The 17,920-nt window shown below is 56.3% G+C and overlaps 9 protein-coding genes across 9 annotated transcripts; 5 read left to right on the top strand and 4 right to left on the bottom strand.

Annotated features, from left to right (window-relative positions):
* Positions 1–160: 160 nt before the first annotated feature.
* D7B24_005048 (uncharacterized protein) lies at positions 161–1,581 on the top strand (the record flags this gene model as incomplete). The annotated part of the gene is made up of 3 exons (XM_028639211.1): positions 161–204; positions 258–1,310; positions 1,368–1,581. The coding sequence occupies 3 exons, from the start codon at positions 161–163 to the stop codon at positions 1,579–1,581; spliced, it is 1,311 nt and encodes a 436-aa protein (XP_028499118.1).
* Positions 1,582–2,147: 566 nt separating this feature from the next.
* Positions 2,148–4,260, bottom strand: D7B24_005047 (uncharacterized protein; the record flags this gene model as incomplete). Its single annotated transcript, XM_028639210.1, has 2 exons — positions 2,148–2,451; positions 2,507–4,260. The coding sequence occupies 2 exons, from the start codon at positions 4,258–4,260 to the stop codon at positions 2,148–2,150; spliced, it is 2,058 nt and encodes a 685-aa protein (XP_028499117.1).
* Positions 4,261–5,590: 1,330 nt separating this feature from the next.
* D7B24_005046 (uncharacterized protein) lies at positions 5,591–6,882 on the bottom strand (the record flags this gene model as incomplete). The annotated part of the gene is made up of 2 exons (XM_028639209.1): positions 5,591–6,713; positions 6,764–6,882. The coding sequence occupies 2 exons, from the start codon at positions 6,880–6,882 to the stop codon at positions 5,591–5,593; spliced, it is 1,242 nt and encodes a 413-aa protein (XP_028499116.1).
* A 555-nt stretch (positions 6,883–7,437) lies between these two features.
* Positions 7,438–8,280, top strand: D7B24_005045 (uncharacterized protein; the record flags this gene model as incomplete). Its single annotated transcript, XM_028639208.1, has 1 exon — positions 7,438–8,280. The coding sequence occupies one exon, from the start codon at positions 7,438–7,440 to the stop codon at positions 8,278–8,280; it is 843 nt and encodes a 280-aa protein (XP_028499115.1).
* A 426-nt stretch (positions 8,281–8,706) lies between these two features.
* On the top strand, positions 8,707–9,316 carry RPL37A (60S ribosomal protein L37A; the record flags this gene model as incomplete). The annotated part of the gene is made up of 4 exons (XM_028639207.1): positions 8,707–8,710; positions 8,806–8,868; positions 9,004–9,075; positions 9,162–9,316. 4 exons carry the CDS (start codon positions 8,707–8,709, stop codon positions 9,314–9,316), a joined length of 294 nt encoding a protein of 97 aa, XP_028499114.1.
* Positions 9,317–9,876: 560 nt separating this feature from the next.
* On the bottom strand, positions 9,877–10,794 carry D7B24_005043 (uncharacterized protein; the record flags this gene model as incomplete). The annotated part of the gene is made up of 2 exons (XM_028639206.1): positions 9,877–10,485; positions 10,549–10,794. 2 exons carry the CDS (start codon positions 10,792–10,794, stop codon positions 9,877–9,879), a joined length of 855 nt encoding a protein of 284 aa, XP_028499113.1.
* A 1,832-nt stretch (positions 10,795–12,626) lies between these two features.
* On the top strand, positions 12,627–13,194 carry D7B24_005042 (uncharacterized protein; the record flags this gene model as incomplete). The annotated part of the gene is made up of 2 exons (XM_028639205.1): positions 12,627–12,843; positions 12,962–13,194. 2 exons carry the CDS (start codon positions 12,627–12,629, stop codon positions 13,192–13,194), a joined length of 450 nt encoding a protein of 149 aa, XP_028499112.1.
* A 30-nt stretch (positions 13,195–13,224) lies between these two features.
* D7B24_005041 (uncharacterized protein) lies at positions 13,225–13,946 on the bottom strand (the record flags this gene model as incomplete). The annotated part of the gene is made up of 2 exons (XM_028639204.1): positions 13,225–13,669; positions 13,759–13,946. 2 exons carry the CDS (start codon positions 13,944–13,946, stop codon positions 13,225–13,227), a joined length of 633 nt encoding a protein of 210 aa, XP_028499111.1.
* Positions 13,947–15,369: 1,423 nt separating this feature from the next.
* Positions 15,370–17,749, top strand: D7B24_005040 (uncharacterized protein; the record flags this gene model as incomplete). The annotated part of the gene is made up of 3 exons (XM_028639203.1): positions 15,370–15,520; positions 15,579–16,311; positions 16,405–17,749. 3 exons carry the CDS (start codon positions 15,370–15,372, stop codon positions 17,747–17,749), a joined length of 2,229 nt encoding a protein of 742 aa, XP_028499110.1.
* Between the last annotated feature and the right edge of the window lie 171 nt (positions 17,750–17,920).

Here is a 17,920-nt window from a genome sequence, read left to right as displayed (position 1 = left end):
TTCTCCCCCGCGCCTTCCCCCTGGGTGGAGGCAAGGGCACCCTTTTTAAAGCAGGCACAGCCCAGCGAGGGAAGCAGCTTGGCTCCTTCCACAGCTTCCACAGCACAGAGCACGCCGCAGGAGCCCCCCTACAAGCACTTTCCAGCTCCACATCCCCGCAATGCGCCCCGCCAAACCAACCTCACATGCATCGTGTTCTGTGGTGTGAGTCGGTCGAAGCTATCGTGACCTAACATCAACGTCTTCTTGTGGGCTAGGCAAACCTCAAGACTCCCTCCAAGCCAAGGCAGCACCATGTCACAGCGACACATTGTCAATGATTTCGGCACACCCCTGGACTTCCCTCACCTCAAATCTCCAGAAACCCTGCTGCTATCCTCCCTCCAACGCATCCTCAACTCCTCTCCTCCACAATCCACGTACACCAAGGCTCAGCTCAGCGGCCTCTTGAGCGGCCACACTGGCATCGCATATCTTTTCCTTCAAGTCGCAACCTCCCTGCCCAAGCTTCACGTCCACGGCTACCCAACGCGCCACTGGGCGCAAGCCTACATCTCTGGCGCGCGAGGCCATCTCGCCCTTGAGCCAGGAAACTGCGGGATAGCGAGTGAGATCCTTGCTCATACCGCCGTCCGCGCCTGTATCACTAAAGATCTCGAACACGTGCGAAACTTTCTCGTCAGTTTACCGCAGGTGCTTGCCGCCGGCATCGTCGATCGCCCTACGTCGCCAGCGACCGAAGGCCAGCACCCGGAGTCCCGTCAGGCAGACCCGTTCCCTACCGACCTCTTCTATGGCCGTGCAGGCGCCCTCTACCTCCTTCGTCTCATCCGTCACTGGGTTCCCCAGTCCGCGCCACTGGTCGAATACTGGATCGTTCTCCTGACCAACCGCATCCTATCAACCGACGATGACGGCAAAGGCAACTGGCTGTGGTCCGGATCGCGCTACCTCGGCGCGGGCCACGGCGATATTGGCATCATAACCCAGTTGGTTCTCACGACGCCGCCTCTGGCACCAAAAATGAGCGAAAGACTGGCCTCCCTGCTCGACATGCAGCTCGAAGACGGTAATTGGCCCTCCGTCGAGCCCGCTGACGGCTCTCGCACAAGTTCGCCCACCGAGGAGCTCGTTCAATGGTGCCACGGCGCACCGGGCTTCGTGCTGTCCCTCCTCTCCTTGCGTCCCTTCTTCCCCATCCTGCGAGAACGCATCGACATCGCAATAGAAAGAGGCCGCGCCCTGACCTGGGAGCGCGGCCTCCTGCGCAAGGAGCCAAGTCTGTGCCACGGCATCCTTGGCAATGCCCTGTAAGCCCTCCCCTCATCGATGGCACACGTTGGGTCGTCTCTGACACGCATCTGTAGCATCTTTCCCCCAGGTCCGCAGAGGAATCATTTCCTCCGCCTGGGCACGCCCGAAAAGGTCGCCGAAGCCCGACGTGCTGATGCCGATGTCTTTGCGCCAGCATCGTACGGGAAGGAGTCTGCCCTCCTGATGAGCTACGAACCAAGCGCCGCCTGGACGTGGATGGCGTGCCAGAGGCAAGCTCCCAGATTCATCCTGTACAACGACATCTGAAAGACTATCATGTCCAATTCGATTATCGCGCGAACATGCGTGTGTGTGTGTGTGTGCTGGCAGGGGAGTAGGAGGGGGGTTAGTTTCCGCGTGTGCACATATTTATACCCATGCATAAGTCAACTACAAAGCAACTGGGGTTCCTGAGTAGGTTGAGTATCCATGCCAGAAAATCCACTTTTTTGAGGCAGTTGGAGTGCGCCTGCATCGTTGACTTCATACCTCCCCGTTCTTTTAGCACGTATGTTGTCCAAAAAAAAAACAATGTTAAAAGGCAATGAATCATAAGACGCAAAGTCTTGTTGCTGCACCTCTAGTTGCTGATGCTGAAAACAATGAGTCCATCCATTCCTTGGCCTCAGGACATGTCCATGTCCAGAAGGACTCCATCCCAATCATATGTCCTTGCGAGTCGACCCAGGGTATTCGGCCCCCCCTTGCGCCATGTCATGATGTGGCTGAACCACCTATTCCCATAGAAACAAACCACACAAATAAGAAAATGAAGATGAAACACTCAGTTGGAGAGTTGATCATGCCAATATCGAGAGGAGGATATCTCTTCTTTACCGACTCCTGTCCTCATGCAAAGGATCACCAGAACGAATTGTGGCCCCGAAACTGGCAGATAGCCTGTTGAGCCAGGCCTCGGCACGGCTTTCTCGTCTGCCTGGGCTCGGCGACAGAATGCCCTGTTCAACATCTTCGCCGCGCCCCCCCGAGCTCGATGCCTGAGCAGCATCCTCGTCATCGCTCTCGTCGTGATACGGCTCGTACGTCGGCCCTGAGGACGAGCCCCGAGCAAGAGATCGCACAACGTCCCCTTTGCAGATGGGGCATGTTCGACGGCGTGTCGTCAGCCACGGTGTGCTTTGAATCTGTCAGCAACGTACACATGCGCCGCGGCGTACACATCTTTACTTACATGCAGTCCGCATGGAACTCATGGCCGCAGGGCAAGCTCATAACCTGGCTGACTCCGTTCTCATATTCCTCCAGACAGACCACGCATTCGACCTGACGACCCATGTATTTCTTCCATTGACTAGGAGTGCTGCCCAAGGCCTTCTCCCTCTCGGAGCGTGCCGCAGCGGTCGGTGTAGGAATGTTAGCTGCAGAGGTTGGGGCCAAATGGCTCTCCGAGACCGGAAGCTCCCCTGAACTCTGGAAGCGAAGGATGGTAGGCCTGTCAGGAACCTGCTGCAGTAGGGGTGTCGTTGGGCAAGATGATACTGGCGAGGGGGACCTGGGTGTGTGGACGGGCGAGGGAGCGACCGTATGATACGTTCGCACGGGAAGCTGCTCAACGACGGACTTGGGAGCCCTCCATCTTCGGCGGCGAAGGCGGGCTCGCAAAATGAGGACCGCGTACACAAAGGTCAATGTGACAAGCGGGCTGATGACCAGAACCAAGAGTGTGTCAAAGAAAGGCGTCCCGTTATCTGACGGCGTGATTGTGACCCACAGACCATCGTGCGCCTGTAAGCTGCCCGCCTCTGGAGCATGTAGTTTCGGCATCGGTATGTCGCCGGTGGCCGTGTGTGCCAACTTGCCGTCGGTTCCACCGAACAGCACCGAGACCATGTTGTCCTTTTCGCTTTGATGTTGGCTATCGTCGTATTGTTCGGCAGCTGATGCGAGGGGCTCAGAGTAGGATGTATCCACAGCTTCGGTCTGCTCGTCATCCCAGCCGAAAAGTCTGCGTAACCAGTGCGTCCCGGCAGGGGAGAACGAACCTCCCCTAGTAAGGTCACTCTTGAGGTGTCGCGGTCGGAACTTGTGAGTGCTCGCGACCTTGCTGGAGTGCAGGCGCCTTTTATCTGTGGACTGAGGAACCCTAAACGGATAAGCTTCCTCATCCTCGCCATCTCCAATAACTAAGCTCCCCACATGGGCAAGGGAAGACAGAATCCGTGCAGTGGTTCGTGCTGTGAAAACCGAGGGAATAGTCACGTTTGAGGTGTCTCCCCTCGCAAACATTTGGATGAGGGGCCCTCCTTTTTGGCTATCTCCCACAATGAGAGCGGAGGCACCCCTTCGTTGTGCCCACATGACCTTCTCCAGAAAACCACAACCGCCGCGACTGAGTAGTACGATGCTTCCAGAGATGTCGGCGGATTGGCGAGGCGGGTAGACACGGGCGTGGGCTGCGTTTGCCGCACGAGCGTCATTGCGTGACCTGGACCCGGCGAACGGCTGCAGCAGGTGCTCATCGGCATCGTCGAGGTCATCAAGGCTCCTCGTTGCGCCCACATCGGGATTTGTGAGGTCTGCGCCAGGTCTCGTAAAATGCCATCCAGGTATATCACTGCAGCCGAGCTCGGTTCCGCCAATGGTGTCTTCGTACTCGTCACCAAAGTCGTCGTCGTCAAGGAATGCGCTCCCGATCCACAAGCGGCCACTGAGGCCGTGGTGGGGCAACAGGGGCCCAAATGCGGCGGGCTGTGCCGGAAACAACGTGCTGTTATCATCGGTCAAACTGATGACAGCATTCGGACTGAAAAGTGAAAAGCCTGAGTTGAATGAAAAAAGACTTGATACAGAGTTCGTTGGCATGCCCGACATGTTGGCGGATAGCGCAGGTTTCGGTCGCTGTGCGATGGAAGTGATCGACCGACAGAAGAGGAACAGGCACGCGACGAAGAAGAGGACGAGGATAAGGATCCGTGGGGTACGCATAATGACGGTAGGCTGGCTGTTCGGGCGACACAGGTGCGAAAGAAAAGAAGGCTTCGAATCAGGCGGTGGTACGAGGGATGCGCAAGGCAGCTTGGCCGGCAGTAGAGATAATGAGTTGGGGCGCGCGCGCAGTGCCGAAGAAAGACGCCGGAATCGAAGCTGAAGCTTGGAGAGACTGGTGACAGAGCTCGCCGCCCGTCTCGCAGCTACCTGAAAGGCGAAAGAGGCCGTATCATGTGTGGTTCATGAGATCTAGGAGGTAACAAGATTCGGAGCAAATGCTTGCGAGTCGGCCTTCTATCGCGATGGGTGTTTGGGGCGGGATGAGGTGGAAGAGGAGGAAACAAAGCAGTGAGTCGACCGAGTCGAATGGACAAACGAGGACGTCACATCTCACACCACCACGACCACCCGACCCAGGCACTTGTTGCTCATGCTCATCCGACAAAGGCCGGGTCTTGGGAAGAGGGTATGGTACCTACAACAGAGTGTGGCGTGGTCTGCCTAGCCTGGTCACTGGCCACTGGTATTGACTCGGCACGCGCTGCTGGTCACGCTGGATGCGGCAGGCAGTACCAGACCCATGCCGGGGGAGGGGGGGGGCACCTGGCAGCCCAGGCCCTGGCCGCAGGGGCAGGACCGACGGAGGCGTCATGACGGTCACAATGGTCGTGCTCCGACTGCTCCTCCTTTCCCCCTCACCTGAGCCCCCCACCAGGCTTAGTTCGGACCACTCCTGTCCTACCGTCCGGCCCCCTCAGGGTCTCCACCAGGTCGAGCCAGGCCAGGGAGGCCGGGGGCCCTCGACTAAGGTGCCTTAGGGACTGGGAAGTGCTGTGGCATGCTGCATCATGCGCTGGCGAACCCCGCTATGCCGTCTCGGCTGTAGTACCAGGATCACATGGAACGATGAAATATGACGGATCTCCCTTTGATATCTTCCTCTCCGACCGATGTATTCGTAGCTAGCTTTTGTCTTTCAGACACCCGACATATCCGTACGAGCTGTCAATTGAATTATGCGCGTCTACGACGGCAACCTCTCCAACCCGTGCGTATCTGATCACCTCGCACAGCTTGCACAGGGGTTGACTCCTGGTCGAGACATCATGTCTGACTAGGTAGCTGTAGCCTTCTCATTACGCAACGCGCTCCAGCTACCTACCTAGTGCAAGTAGGCTCATAAAACGAAACAATAGGTTCGTTTGATAGGTGCGTGCATTGCTCCTCACCTGTATTCCTAACTCCTGGATGCTGTGTCCAACGCCTGCAATGCTATTCAGGTCATTCCGTCGCACAAGGCTCGTATGTTCTGGCCTCCTTCAGCCAACTAATTGTCCTCCGAGAAGAGCCCCTTGAGCTCTCCATCCTTGCCCCGGTCCCATTCACGCTTCTCTCCAGCCTTGGTCCACTTGACGTCGGCTTCATTGCGCTCACCGCCACGCTTCCACTTGTCGATCTCCTCATCCCCAAAACCCGCGGCCCGCAGCCTCTGCTCCTGGCTCTGCTGCCATTTATGCCTGTCTCTAAAAGTCTCAACAGCCTCCTCCCAGTTTCCCGTCGTCTCGTCCATCTCCACATCAGCTTTTGGGTCGTAGCTCGCATCAAAATGCTTGTCCATCGCAGATGAACCCGTCTGAAAGCCTCGTCCTCGTGTGCGGATTGGGGGAGGCGGTGCCGGCCCAATAATGTCGTCCAAGGGGTCCGAGTCTGACAGTGTTTCGTCTTTCAAAGCATGTCTTGAGTTTTGAGACTTCAGTCGCCCTCCGCCATGCCGTCGTTCTCTTTCGGGTCGCTCTGATGCCAGGTCGCCGCTCGGTCCATGATTGCGAGCATTGCCATGGGCCGGGCTTTTATCGCGTGAAGTCCTGTGGTACTTCGACATACGGTCTTCAGCAGTCTGAGTTCTACGACGGCCTTTATCGGAGCGGCGCGCTTTTGAGTCTGCGCCAACTTCGCTCAATGGTGTGCGAGATCGGTGGCGGCGGTGGCTGCTTCTGTCTTCTGGGGACATGGATCTTTGGTCGCGGTGGCTGCTTCGCTTCCGCTGGCTCTCGCGGTCTTCTACATCGGGCTCGCGCTCCTCCTGCCGTCGCCGCCGTTTGCTGTCATTTTGGTCCGGTGATGCGCTGCGACCATCTCGATGGCGCCTTCGAGACGATGTAGAAGTCGAGTCTCGTTTTGATGTTGCATCTGTCGACCTCCGTGAGCTGGCCGCTTTCGTATCTGCCTTGCGACCGCCCAAGATGCTCAAGATATCGCCCATCTGTCGGCGTCGGACATCTTGTGGCGTTGCGCTTTTGCGCTTTTGTCGCTCCTCCGTCTCCTCGAGCGCTTTCAGGCGCGCCTGCGACTCGGCAGTTTCTTTCGCAAGGAGATTCGCATTGTGCCGGTCGGTGTCTTTGATGATGTGTTGCAAGAATCGTTTGTTTGGCTTCAGCTTGTTGGCGGGCCTGTCTCTGTCAGACGGTGACTCTCAGAGTAGGATAGACGGCCAACGAACTTCTTCTCAGCGCGAAACGCTTCCAACCCCACGCTCGAGTATTTCAATGAGCAGTCTGCTGCTTCTTTCGCAAGCACCTCCGCCAGGTAGTCGTCTGTAAGGATGTCGTCATTGGGCATTGCTGATGCAAACCAGTGGGTGATGTGTAGGTGTTGTTGGGAGTGGGGGCAGTGATCGAGTCCGCTCAAGGTCAGAGTCGTGGCATTTGTAGCGTATCGGTAGATTCCAATGTGACGAATGATTTTTGCCCATGTATAAACAGCCTGGGGCAAACAGGTTGTATCAAGACTTGAAGTCGTGGTGGTCAAGTGGCTCGCTCCACCCTTGATGCAGGAAGAGGGCCAACAGCCTCCCGTGTGGGTCAGGGTCCATGCAGTTTGCGACTGAGTCCAGGAAGAGGAATTGATAGCGATAAGGCCCCCGCGCGTATCCCAATTAGGGAATGCCTGAACAACAAAACGATGACATCCATCGGAGCCCGCGATCGCGGTCTGATATTCGATTGCCAACCCCCGCGCCCCAGACGTCAGCGCGCAGCCCCTTCGCCATATCACCAGCGACATGTGCGATTCCCTTCCAACGACATACTAGTTTCGAACACACTTGCTTCTCCAATTTTGTCTACACACTTCAAGCTTCAAGATCTACAACTCACGCGCCAAGTCATCGATACAATGACCACCATCGATGCAGACGACATCCTCGAGAAGCTGGAGGCGCTTGAGCGCAACAGCGAAATCTCAATCATCAAGCTGAGCGAGCCTATCTCGAGCGCCTACTCCCAAGATGCACGACAAAGGACATCTGATGCATCCAACGCCTCCCTGGACGCACCGACGCCGGCCAGCCTTGACGCCGACCTCCAGCATTACAAAGAGCTTTTCTCCAAACTACGATTCTCCTACGTTGAACAGGTCACCAAAGAAAAGTTCATTCGCGCCATCGTTGGAGACCCGCCTCATATTGTAACGCCGCAGGAAAACCTGGAATTAGAGAAACAGAATTTGGCGGCTAAGACGCAGCTCAAGGCTCTCAAGATTGAGGTTGCTGACATGGTGGCCGAGTTGGAGAAAAGAGGCCGTGATTTGAGCCAACGATACGACAATGTTCGGGTCGAGAAAGTCAAGCTGCAGGAACTTCCTGGTCAAATCGAGGGGCTAGAGAGTCGGGTCGCGGAATTGAAGGAGACGCAAGAGCCCGGCACGAACCCGTACATCAATCTGCCGCTCGCCAAGACGCTTGAACTGCTGGATGACAAGCGGCGTCGGCAGAAGGAGCTGGATCGCGAACTCGAGCAGCTTCAGTCCAAGGTGCCGAGGAAGAGGAAGGAGGTGGAAAGGTTAGAAGCTGAATTGCAACCTCTAGAAGTCAAGAAGCAGACCAGCACGACCGCTGCGAAGGATGCAAAGCGGCGCAAAGAGGCCGCACTGGGCGGTGTGGAAGATGACTTGGAGGAGCGTGGCCGATGGCTCAGGGCCACCGAAGCGGCCCTCACCAACATGCTTGAGTTGAAATGATGAACTGTGGGGAACGACGAGCTGCACGACTGTACGACTATGTTTATGACTATGGGGGCGCTCTCAGGGGAGTCATGGCGCATGATATCTATCGAAATGGGTGGCATCAGACTGGGAGGTATACAGGGATTTGACTCAGGATTGCAAGTGCCCTTCCCTCGTGTTGGCAATACACTGTTACGACAAGCAATTGGTGCGTGCTCAATTAGTTCTCGGTATATATCCGGCTAAAATTTCGCCGATCACTCCAATGCCGCAAGAGAAGCACGGCCCCCACATTGGCCTCCCCACGTGACTCAAAAGCCCCGCCGAATTGTGCGCCCTCGCTTACCCTAGCCCTCGAAATTTCATGCTGCGCTCGATTTTGAGACTGAACATCAATCGTCAAGCAACCACCTTCACCGTCGACATCTCAACACCGCCAAGATGAGTACGTACGCCCGAGACGCTGCACGAGCAGCAGACCGCAGACCTTCTGTAAAGGATTCTGCGACTAACTGAACCGCTGGCTGACTTTTCCCGTAGCGAAGGGTACTTCCTCGTTCGGTAAGAGGCACAACAAGACGCACGTTCTGTGCCGTCGTTGCGGTACGTTTAACCTTCTCGACCCGACTCCGGATATCGACGCCACAAATACCGATCACGACGACGGAGACAGGACGATTTCTGGAGGAAGAGTCAATTCGATTTGGAATGTGCGGAAGACTGATGATGGAATTTTAGGCCGCCGCTCCCTCCACGTCCAGAAGCACACTTGCGCCTCGTGCGGTTACCCCTCGGCCAAGACCCGCAAGTGTACGTTCCCCACGACTGTCGACGCGAACCGCTATCCAGCGGTGATGGATGCTCACGAAGAATTGATAACTGACTGGAGGAAACAGACAACTGGTCCGAGAAGGCCAAGCGGAGAAAGACCACCGGCACCGGCCGCATGCGCTCGCTCGCCGACGTTTCCCGACGATTCAAGAACGGCTTCCAGACCGGTGGCCCCAAGGGTGCTCGCGGTGCTGCCAACCCCAACCCTTCCAAGGAATAAATTCGTCTTTTTTGGTACGCAGAGGACGACGGAAAAGAAAACCCGGGGGGTTCGACCTTGAAGGGGAACTCTTGGGCAATGCATGCATAGGGACGGTCTAAGGGGGTGTTAAAGCGTGAACGAAACGCCGGAACTCGAGGTCACTGGGCTGGAGGGATTCCGACAGGCTTTGCTTTAGGGATATGGACTCCAGCAAGGTCGCAATCACAATGCCATTCTGACGCGTGCGCTGTCGATGAGTCGTGCTGGCGGGTTATGAGGAAGAGGGGTCAACTGACCGCCGCATGCACACTTTTCAATTTGTCGTTCGAGGAGGTCACTCCAGCTCCTCGGCGCTGTTGAACTGGCCATCCGTGACGCGAGTTCTAGACGAGCTCCTCGCCAGATACCAAAGCCAGAGGATCTTCAAGCTCTTGCTGTCCCACCACAGCCTGTGACGTGTATTTCGGGAGACAAGGTTTGTCATGCGGTGTTTCAATCTGTATCACTGATCGAACTTGTGCCACTTCAGCATCTGGGGTATCATGGTATTCCATCTTAAACTCCGGCTGAATCTGCCTTCATTGCCCTCTGTGGAAGACCTTGACGCTCCCGTCCCCTCCCACGAAGTAGAGGAATTCCGCCTCTTCAACCTCCCGATCTATGCCGTCATCTGCTCCACCGCCCGTGATCCTCATAACACCGCTCACGTCACTGGCGCCCCCGGTGTCCAGCAATCTCAAGCTCACCACGATCTCAGCCGTGTGCGCCAGCGCCAGCACGAACCCGGCGTGTCCCCTCTCCAGTCCTGTGCCCTGCGCAGCGATGAGCGGTTCGTCCGCTGCTACGGTCATGACCGACGCGTGTACCTTCTCCTGAACGTCCAGAAGCACACCACGTAGCGCAAGCTCCGTCACGGCATCAGGCCCCTCCGTGAGGTCCGCCGTTGCAGCAAGGAGGAGGTCCGGCTGGTCGACGATGACTATAGTCTTCGCAGGGTTGGCGCCGCGGCCTCCCGCTACATCGGCCACGGCACCCAGTAGCTCATTGCGCAGGTCTGAGAGTTTGGGGCCGCGGAGGGTGCGGAAGCCCTTGCGGGCGCCGTCTACTGGGAGCGGTGTGAAGAGATTTGTTAGACCGTCGACGAAGGCGAAACGACCGGCGCGAGCCAGGGACTCAAGGTCCAAGCCCTATAGCCCCGTCAGTGAATGCATTTACCAGAATGGTTCGGAGCAGGTGAGATGAAGACTGACTAGCTTGCCTGCGCCGTCTTTCCAAAACGTGAAGTCTCGCATAAAGCTGACGAGCACGACATTGGTCTCGCCTGTCTCTTCAGCTAATTCTTGGGACTGGCGTGTCTTCTTTTGCAGGTGGGAGCAAAGATAGCGCAGAATGAGCCAGTTCGTGGTGGCGCCCAAGACGTTCGTGAGGAGGACACTGCTATGTTCTGGCGGGAGGGCCAGGTAGGGCTCGAGAAGATGAGGGATACGCGTCGTCATGGTCACTTGCCGTGTTCTGGAATAAACACGGCAATGTACAAGGTCCTGAAGGGTGCCCTTGCTGCCTTGGTTGTAGGCACTTTGTAACCTCTTTCACACTTCAGATGAATGTCGTCGACAGTTGGAGGTCAAGTTTTCAACCCCAACGAAGTGAAAAGACGTTGGTGTACCACACAGTAAGCTTGTGGGGCAATTGTTGTCTCTTCGAAAAAGGGCCAACTGATCTCGTCCATGTCGACTCCGGCGCTCTTTGCCAGGACAAAAAGCACCCCAAGCGCAGATTAAAATACGCCCGTCATCATAAGAAAAACATTTGAAGCGACCACATTCATGGATGATGTGACTGGCAGTTGTGCGTTGCTGGTTCGCGGCATGTAGGAACCGAAGGCGTCAAACTCATCAGAATCCTATCCTACCCTTTCATTTGACGGCAATCGAAAGGCAAAACGCACTCGAATGCATCCTCACACAGAAAGCACTCGGTGGATCTACATTTGGTACATGAGACATAGCTTTATCTATGGCAGTCCATGTCATTCTGAGCGCAGCCGACACAACCATAAATACAAAGTCCCAGCCTGTACGGCTTCTCAGCGGACTACCCTGATTAGCGGATAAACTTAAGCGCACCACACAGGCGCAAGGAACGGCCAATTGGATGCCCTGCTATTAGGCCAAACAGGGAATTCAGGAGATCCGTGGGGGAGTGTTACTGATGTCCCTGTAGAAGCCCCCCCCCCCATCCTCCCAAAAAAGACGCCGGCAATTCCGACCGGAGGTACACACCACAGCACTACACTCCAGTGAGTGGTACTGCTGGAAGCGGGATCGGACGACCAGGGCGGACGGCCCGCAGCCAGGGCCAGATCCACGGGAAAACAGGGCGGTCGACGCGCGAAGATGCCGAGAGCGAGCGAGGCTCACATGGAGAGGAGACGGAGTTGCTGTTTCGCTCCTGCTGGCCCCGTTCTCAGGGCCACAGCAAATTCACGCACCGTCGAAAGCAGCGGGCTTGGGCGATTCTCGAGACGGCATCGGCATCAAGCACACCTCGCGCGCGCATCCATGTGTAAACTTTGAAGCGATGTGCTGTCTGCTGCAGGGGCGGCTGACTGGCCGCCGTTCCGATCACGCAACAAGATAGGTTACCATGCAGAGGAGGAAGGGGGGGGGAGGGAGGAAACGTGTTGCGTCTGTTCCGCGCCTGCTACTCTGCTCTGTTCTGTCTTGCCCTGTTCTCGCGGCTGCATCTCCGTCCGTTCTGCGCGACTAAATCCGAGCTCCGTTGTCCTCTATCTCTGCACCCCGCAGTGAGCTCTCTCCATTCCTCAGGTCTGTCTGTTGGCTGAGTGAGATAGACTGCGCTCTTTTATTCCTGTTTCTCCCTCTCACGGCACAGGAGCATTCCATGTCACACATGTACACACGGAGAAAGCCAGAAGGGTCTGAACGAAGCCTGTCACGATATCCAGGTAGGCAACAAGACACACGTCCATCGGAGGTTCCCTTCGTGAGGCGAACTACGTGGGGTCGATCGTGCCTGCCCCCTGCACCAGCGTGGTGACGCAGCATTGGGTGAAGAGGGAGGGGGCAGTTGAGCTCAACCCCGCAGTGGTTGCTGCCCGCAGCATTCTTCCACCGAAGTCTCGCCCCGGAGCATTGGGGGGGGAGACTCTGTCGCTAATTTGTTTTCTCAACCTCACACCCGCAAGCTGATCACTCTTGTGACGCCAGATTTCTCTTTGAACGACGAACAGCTTCAACTTGGAAGGACTTCCCTACCCCTTGGTCCCACCGCCTCTACGCTCCTCCTCCACGCCCAGTAGAGCAATATGATGTGGTCTCCCACTGCTGCCTCGGCTCCCACAGCCCGCCCCACCAGCCCTGAGCAGCCCGCCTCGTTCAGCGTGTCGCGACAGAAGAACCGGGGCCGCCGCATTGCCCAGATTGTCAAGCTCAAGCCTGAGTTCCTCGAGGAATACAAGAAGGTGCACGCTCATGTATGGCCCGAGGTCCTCAAACAGATCAAGCAGTGCAACATTGAAGACTGTACGTTGTTCCTTTCCTACTCAACCCGCCTCCGTCATTTCACTCCATTACACTCTCCAATCTTCCTCTGCCCCATCCGGGTTCGGACAAATTGGAACCGACGCTAACACCACGACAGACAGCATCTTCTACGATGAGAGTTCCGGCATTCTCTTTGCGTCCATGAAGTACGTGGGATACGATTACGCTGGAGACATGGAGCGCATGAGGGAAAACCCCAAGGTCCGGGAGTGGTGGGACATGACCGATGGCTGGCAGGAGTCGCTGGTCGAAGGCGCAACCAAGAGTAACGTCGAGCCGGGAGAGCCGGGCTGGTGGAAGCCCGTCGAGGAGGTCTTTCATCTGCCATAGACAGCGTTCCACGAAAACCTTTATTCATCTTCATTTCCAGTTGCCAAATAGACCTCCAAAGGGGCCCTTGCCATCTGGCCCACTGCCTCCACTTCCGCCACCGCGTCCGCCGTGTCGACGGGCCTCGTTTCGAATCCAGTCCTCGAGAAATTGGCGGTCGGCCATCTTTCTGGCGTCTTGGACCTTGGTCTGCACCTGCGCCTCTTGAGCATCAAAGCTGAGGAGCGTCGGCACGGACGTGATCATGTAGGTCATGCCGAAGCCCGCGCTCATAATGTCGGGCGAGTCGTACTCGACAGTACAAAAGGCGACGCCGCCCTCAGCCTCGCCAACACCGGACTCTACAAGCGATTGCAGAAGGGGAGCAACGACGCGACAGGTTGAGCACCAAGATGTAGTCCACAGCGTTAGGAGAGGCGTTCTGGACGACGACGAGATCTGCTGATATGTGTAGAAATCATCAGGCTTACGGACGCTGAGCAAAGTGTTGGCAAACATCGCACAGAAAAGTACTTTGGCCCGGCCAGCTGGCCAATGACCAGTGGAGTGAGCAAGTCAACTTACGAGGTGTATATCTGATTCCTAAGCTTGCGGTTCTGCGACGTCGAGAAGGGCGCCACGGCGGCTGAAAGTGAGACTGGTAGGAGTGGCGTGCTGACAGGTCGGCCGGGGAGTTTGTTGAGGGAGGAGGGGCTAGGAGTAGTTGGACAGGCTCGCGGCGCAGTCAGGCGGAGGAGGTGTCTCGTGTGCATGACGTCGATGAGGGTGGGAGGGTGTTGTGTGGTGTGTGGGTGCGTAGCTGCGCGAGAGAGGTGCGATTGAATACTGAGGAGCGTCTTGATTGCTAGGGGCGGGCTTTAGAACCTATCGATCGATATGGTGGATGAGATGCAGCAATCAATCACTTGGTTCGACAGTCTAGTGGATGTGTTGCACGGCGGCCGTCTGCAACGATGGAGTAAGCAGGAGCGTATGGTAGGTCCCTACATGGAGGATGAAGGGAGATGGGGCGCAGGATAGCGCGGCTGAGAGAGTTCCTGCCTCAACGCGCGCGCACCTTGCACCTCAGGCTCTCAGGCTGTCACTGCACCTGTGCGGCGCGTTGTGACAGTGAGCGTCACACGGAAATATGGGGAAAAGACCCCTAACCTCGGGGCTAAGGTGCTGTTGCGTCATCACGCAGGGCATTTAGCACCTTGAATTCTGTGGCATCGCATATCAGAAGCAAAACAAATACCACAATGAGCATCAGCTTCCAATGAGTGGCTTGAGCAACATCTTGTGACCGCTGCTACTTCCCCACGTTTCTCGCGCATGAGACGCGCTGCAGACGCATCGTCGACCGTCCCATGCTGCCTACGACTCATTGAGTGGGAGACGAAGCCGGATTTCGTAGGCACCCAAGCGCTTGGCTTCAGCACCGCTTCCCATGGCCCACTCACCGCTGTAGCTTAAGTGGAGGGACTGATGGCACCCGACCGATCACCCCGCCCTAGCGCTGTTGCTTCATGCTTATCTCGTGTCATGGGAAGTGGCCGTCCCCTGCCAGAAGTCGGTCAGCTCAAGGTCGATCTGCGTGACAGAGGCAGTCGAAGCCGAGACAGGCAGGAACACACCAACAATGACCTGTTCTCCAAAGCTCCAGAGCTCGTGAAGGAATGTGAGACGGACGGGCTTGTCGACATCGCTTGCCCCTACAAATACCCTCGAAATACCTGCCTTCTACAAAGCGCCGCCCAAGGTAGATCGACCGACCGACCGACCACCTCGAGTCATACCCGCCTGGAGCGCGTCCGCCAACATACCCGGATAGTCTCTGACTGCCAGCCTTGACCTTCTGTCAGCCTCGCACCACCATCTCTCCACCTCATGTCTCTCCAACTTGGCTTTTCATCTTAACCTCGACCGCCTCTTCATTGATCAATCCTAGACATTGATTCGCAGATCCTTTACTCCTTGCTCCAGATAGCGTTACTCCTCCCTCCGTGCTACACAACCTCGGCGTTCCATGACCACACACCCACCTCTCATCACGTCGCCCCTAGAAACCTTTCAACTGGCATCGCATTCATCACACATGCTCGTTTCTTCTTCGTAACTCGTCGCAGCGTGTCAGGATACCGACAAAATACAGATCATACGCCCTGCCTATTCATCCGAGCCCTGCAAAGAGCTATGGCTGCTGAATCGTCGGCAAAACCGCGTTGGGGGCGCTGGTTCGGGCGCGAGTCCAACGCCGCCCAGGCTCCCGAATCACAAGAGAAGCAAGGTCCTCCGAGATGGAGTATGGGCGTTCTCAATGACCTTCACACAGTTCAGGTTCCTGGTACGTGGGCTTTCTGTCAATCTGTCCCATCACCTGCTGATCGCACTGCCAAAATCAGGTTCTGTCCTTCTGCTTGCCAGTAACAGGAATGAACCCCTTGGCCTCCGTAATGCGCCTGCACGCACCTCTCATTCCTCCATCCCGACCGGGTTCTTCGATCCAGGTCCATCGCCACCGGCCACTGCCCGCCGCTCTTCCTCGCACGGCCCGCCCGCCGATGAGAAGAAGAAGACCAAGGACGGCAAAATCATTCTAGAGCCCCAGCCAGAGGACTCGGCGAACGACCCGCTGAACTGGCCTGCTTGGCGTCGCGACACGGCCCTCTTTTCTCTAGGTTTCTACTGCCTGGTCGGCGGAGGTATCACACCTCTGCTGGCCGCTGGGTTTTACGATGTTGCCGACGACTACGGAGTAAGCGTCGAAGATGTCTCGTTGACAACCGGCTTGTACATGATGGGCATGGGCCTCGGATCCGTTGTCGCATCCCCTACCGCCATCTTGTGGGGAAAACGTCCGGTCTACCTCGCGGGCGCCATTCTGCTGGTCATCTCTTCCGTCTGGTGTGCTCTTTCACCCAACTTTGCTTCCCTCATCGTGGCCAGGATCGTTCAAGGCATAGCCGTCAGCCCTGTGGAGTGTCTGCCTTCGGCCACCATTGCCGAGATCTTCTTCCTGCACGAGAGAGCGTATCGTATCGGCATATACACCTTGCTTCTGCTAGGTGGCAAAAATCTTGTCCCGCTGGTGAGCGCTGTGATTATCCAGGCTCTGAATTGGCGATGGGTGTTTTGGTAAGCCGCATCCCCCACTTCTTGGTGCCACCAGCATGAAGTACCCGGATTAAGTGAATTTCTGGATGTCGAGACTGACGACAAGTGGTATAGGGTCGTAGCTATCATTGTTGCCGTCTGGTTCTTTGCCCTCTTTCTATTCGTACCGGAGACATTTTGGGACAGAACACCTCACCCAAAGTCCAGGAAACCATCGAGACGGCCGAGCTTCATTCGTCGTCTGTCATCACAGCGAAACGTACCTCAGCAGCCCGTACCCGTGGCAGTAGTCGACGAGACCGCGGCCCCATCTAAGGGCCAGACTGATGCCATTCCTGCCTCACCCTCCATCGCAACACCCTCTGGACAGCAACACAAAAACCTACATGTCGGGTTTGCTCCTAATGAACCTATCGAGCAAGTGGGCGAGACAAGCGTCAGCACCGGCATGGCTCCGAATGCAACAGCTCCTGAACAAGCTCATCCAGAAGATGATAACGCAAGACCAACCTCTGCCCGCACTGCCACACCCACCACCGGGAACACCGCCTTTGACGCTCAGCGAGCAGATTCACCTCACCACGGCTCCACCTCGGGCTCCGATTACTTTGCCAGAGGACCTGGAATTGATAGCGAAAAGTTCCCGACAGACTCGAGAGGTCCGCCGAAATCGACTGCGTATACCCACACACTGCGACACCAACCCGCAAGGTCTTTTACAGAGCAGCTCAACCCATGGAATGGTCGTCTCAATCACGACAAATGGCTGAAGGTCATGGTTCGGCCTTTCATCCTCTTTGCGTATCCCTCTGTTCTCTGGTCTACAGTCATCTACTCTTGCTCTGTGGGGTGGCTCATCGTCATCTCGGAAACGATGAGCGTGATCTATCGGAATTCGGACTCGTACAACTTCACCGCCCTTCAGACTGGGCTCGTGTACATCTCGCCGTTTGTTGGTGGCATCTTGGGCACCGTTGTGGCCGGTAAAGTAAGCGATATCATCGTTAGGGCGCTGGCACGTCGCAACGGGGGCCTTTACGAGCCCGAATTCCGCCTCATCATGGCAATTCCTATCCTCCTCAGCACCGTCATAGGGTTGATGGGGTTTGGATGGTCAGCAGAAGAACGCGATCACTGGATGGTGCCCACGTTCTTCTTTGGTGTCATCTCATTCGGCTGCACCATGGGCTCTACCACGTCCATCACATATTGCGTTGACAGCTACCGACAGTATGCCGGCGAGGCTCTGGTCACGCTCAACTTTAGCAAGAACATTCTACACGGACTTGTCTTTAGTTTGTTCGTCACTCACTGGATGGCATCTGACGGGCCGAAGACTATGTTCATCTGGCTCGGCGTCATTCAGCTAATTTTCTGTCTGTTCTCGATCCCCATGTATATCTTCGGCAAACGTGCCCGTATGTGGACTGTGCGGAAGAACTTTATGGAGAAGTTTTAGACGGGGCCTTGTTGCATTGGGAGGCCAGCGTTTTGGGGACGTGGCCAAGAAGCATGGAGACCACTTTCCACGCATTTCTGGCGTTATGGCGGTTGATTTCTTTTGGCGTTGCGTCAGCATTAGCATTAAACATTGGCCAAGTCCGGGAGTTCATACACACACCAGTGCCAA

This window comes from Verticillium nonalfalfae (assembly GCF_003724135.2).
Source record: "Verticillium nonalfalfae strain VnAa140/NRRL 66861 chromosome Unknown scaffold_3, whole genome shotgun sequence".
Classification (NCBI taxonomy): Eukaryota; Fungi; Ascomycota; class Sordariomycetes; order Glomerellales; family Plectosphaerellaceae; genus Verticillium; species Verticillium nonalfalfae.
Note: the sequence above shows the minus strand (reverse complement) of the source record. Positions and strands in the feature narration are given on the sequence as shown.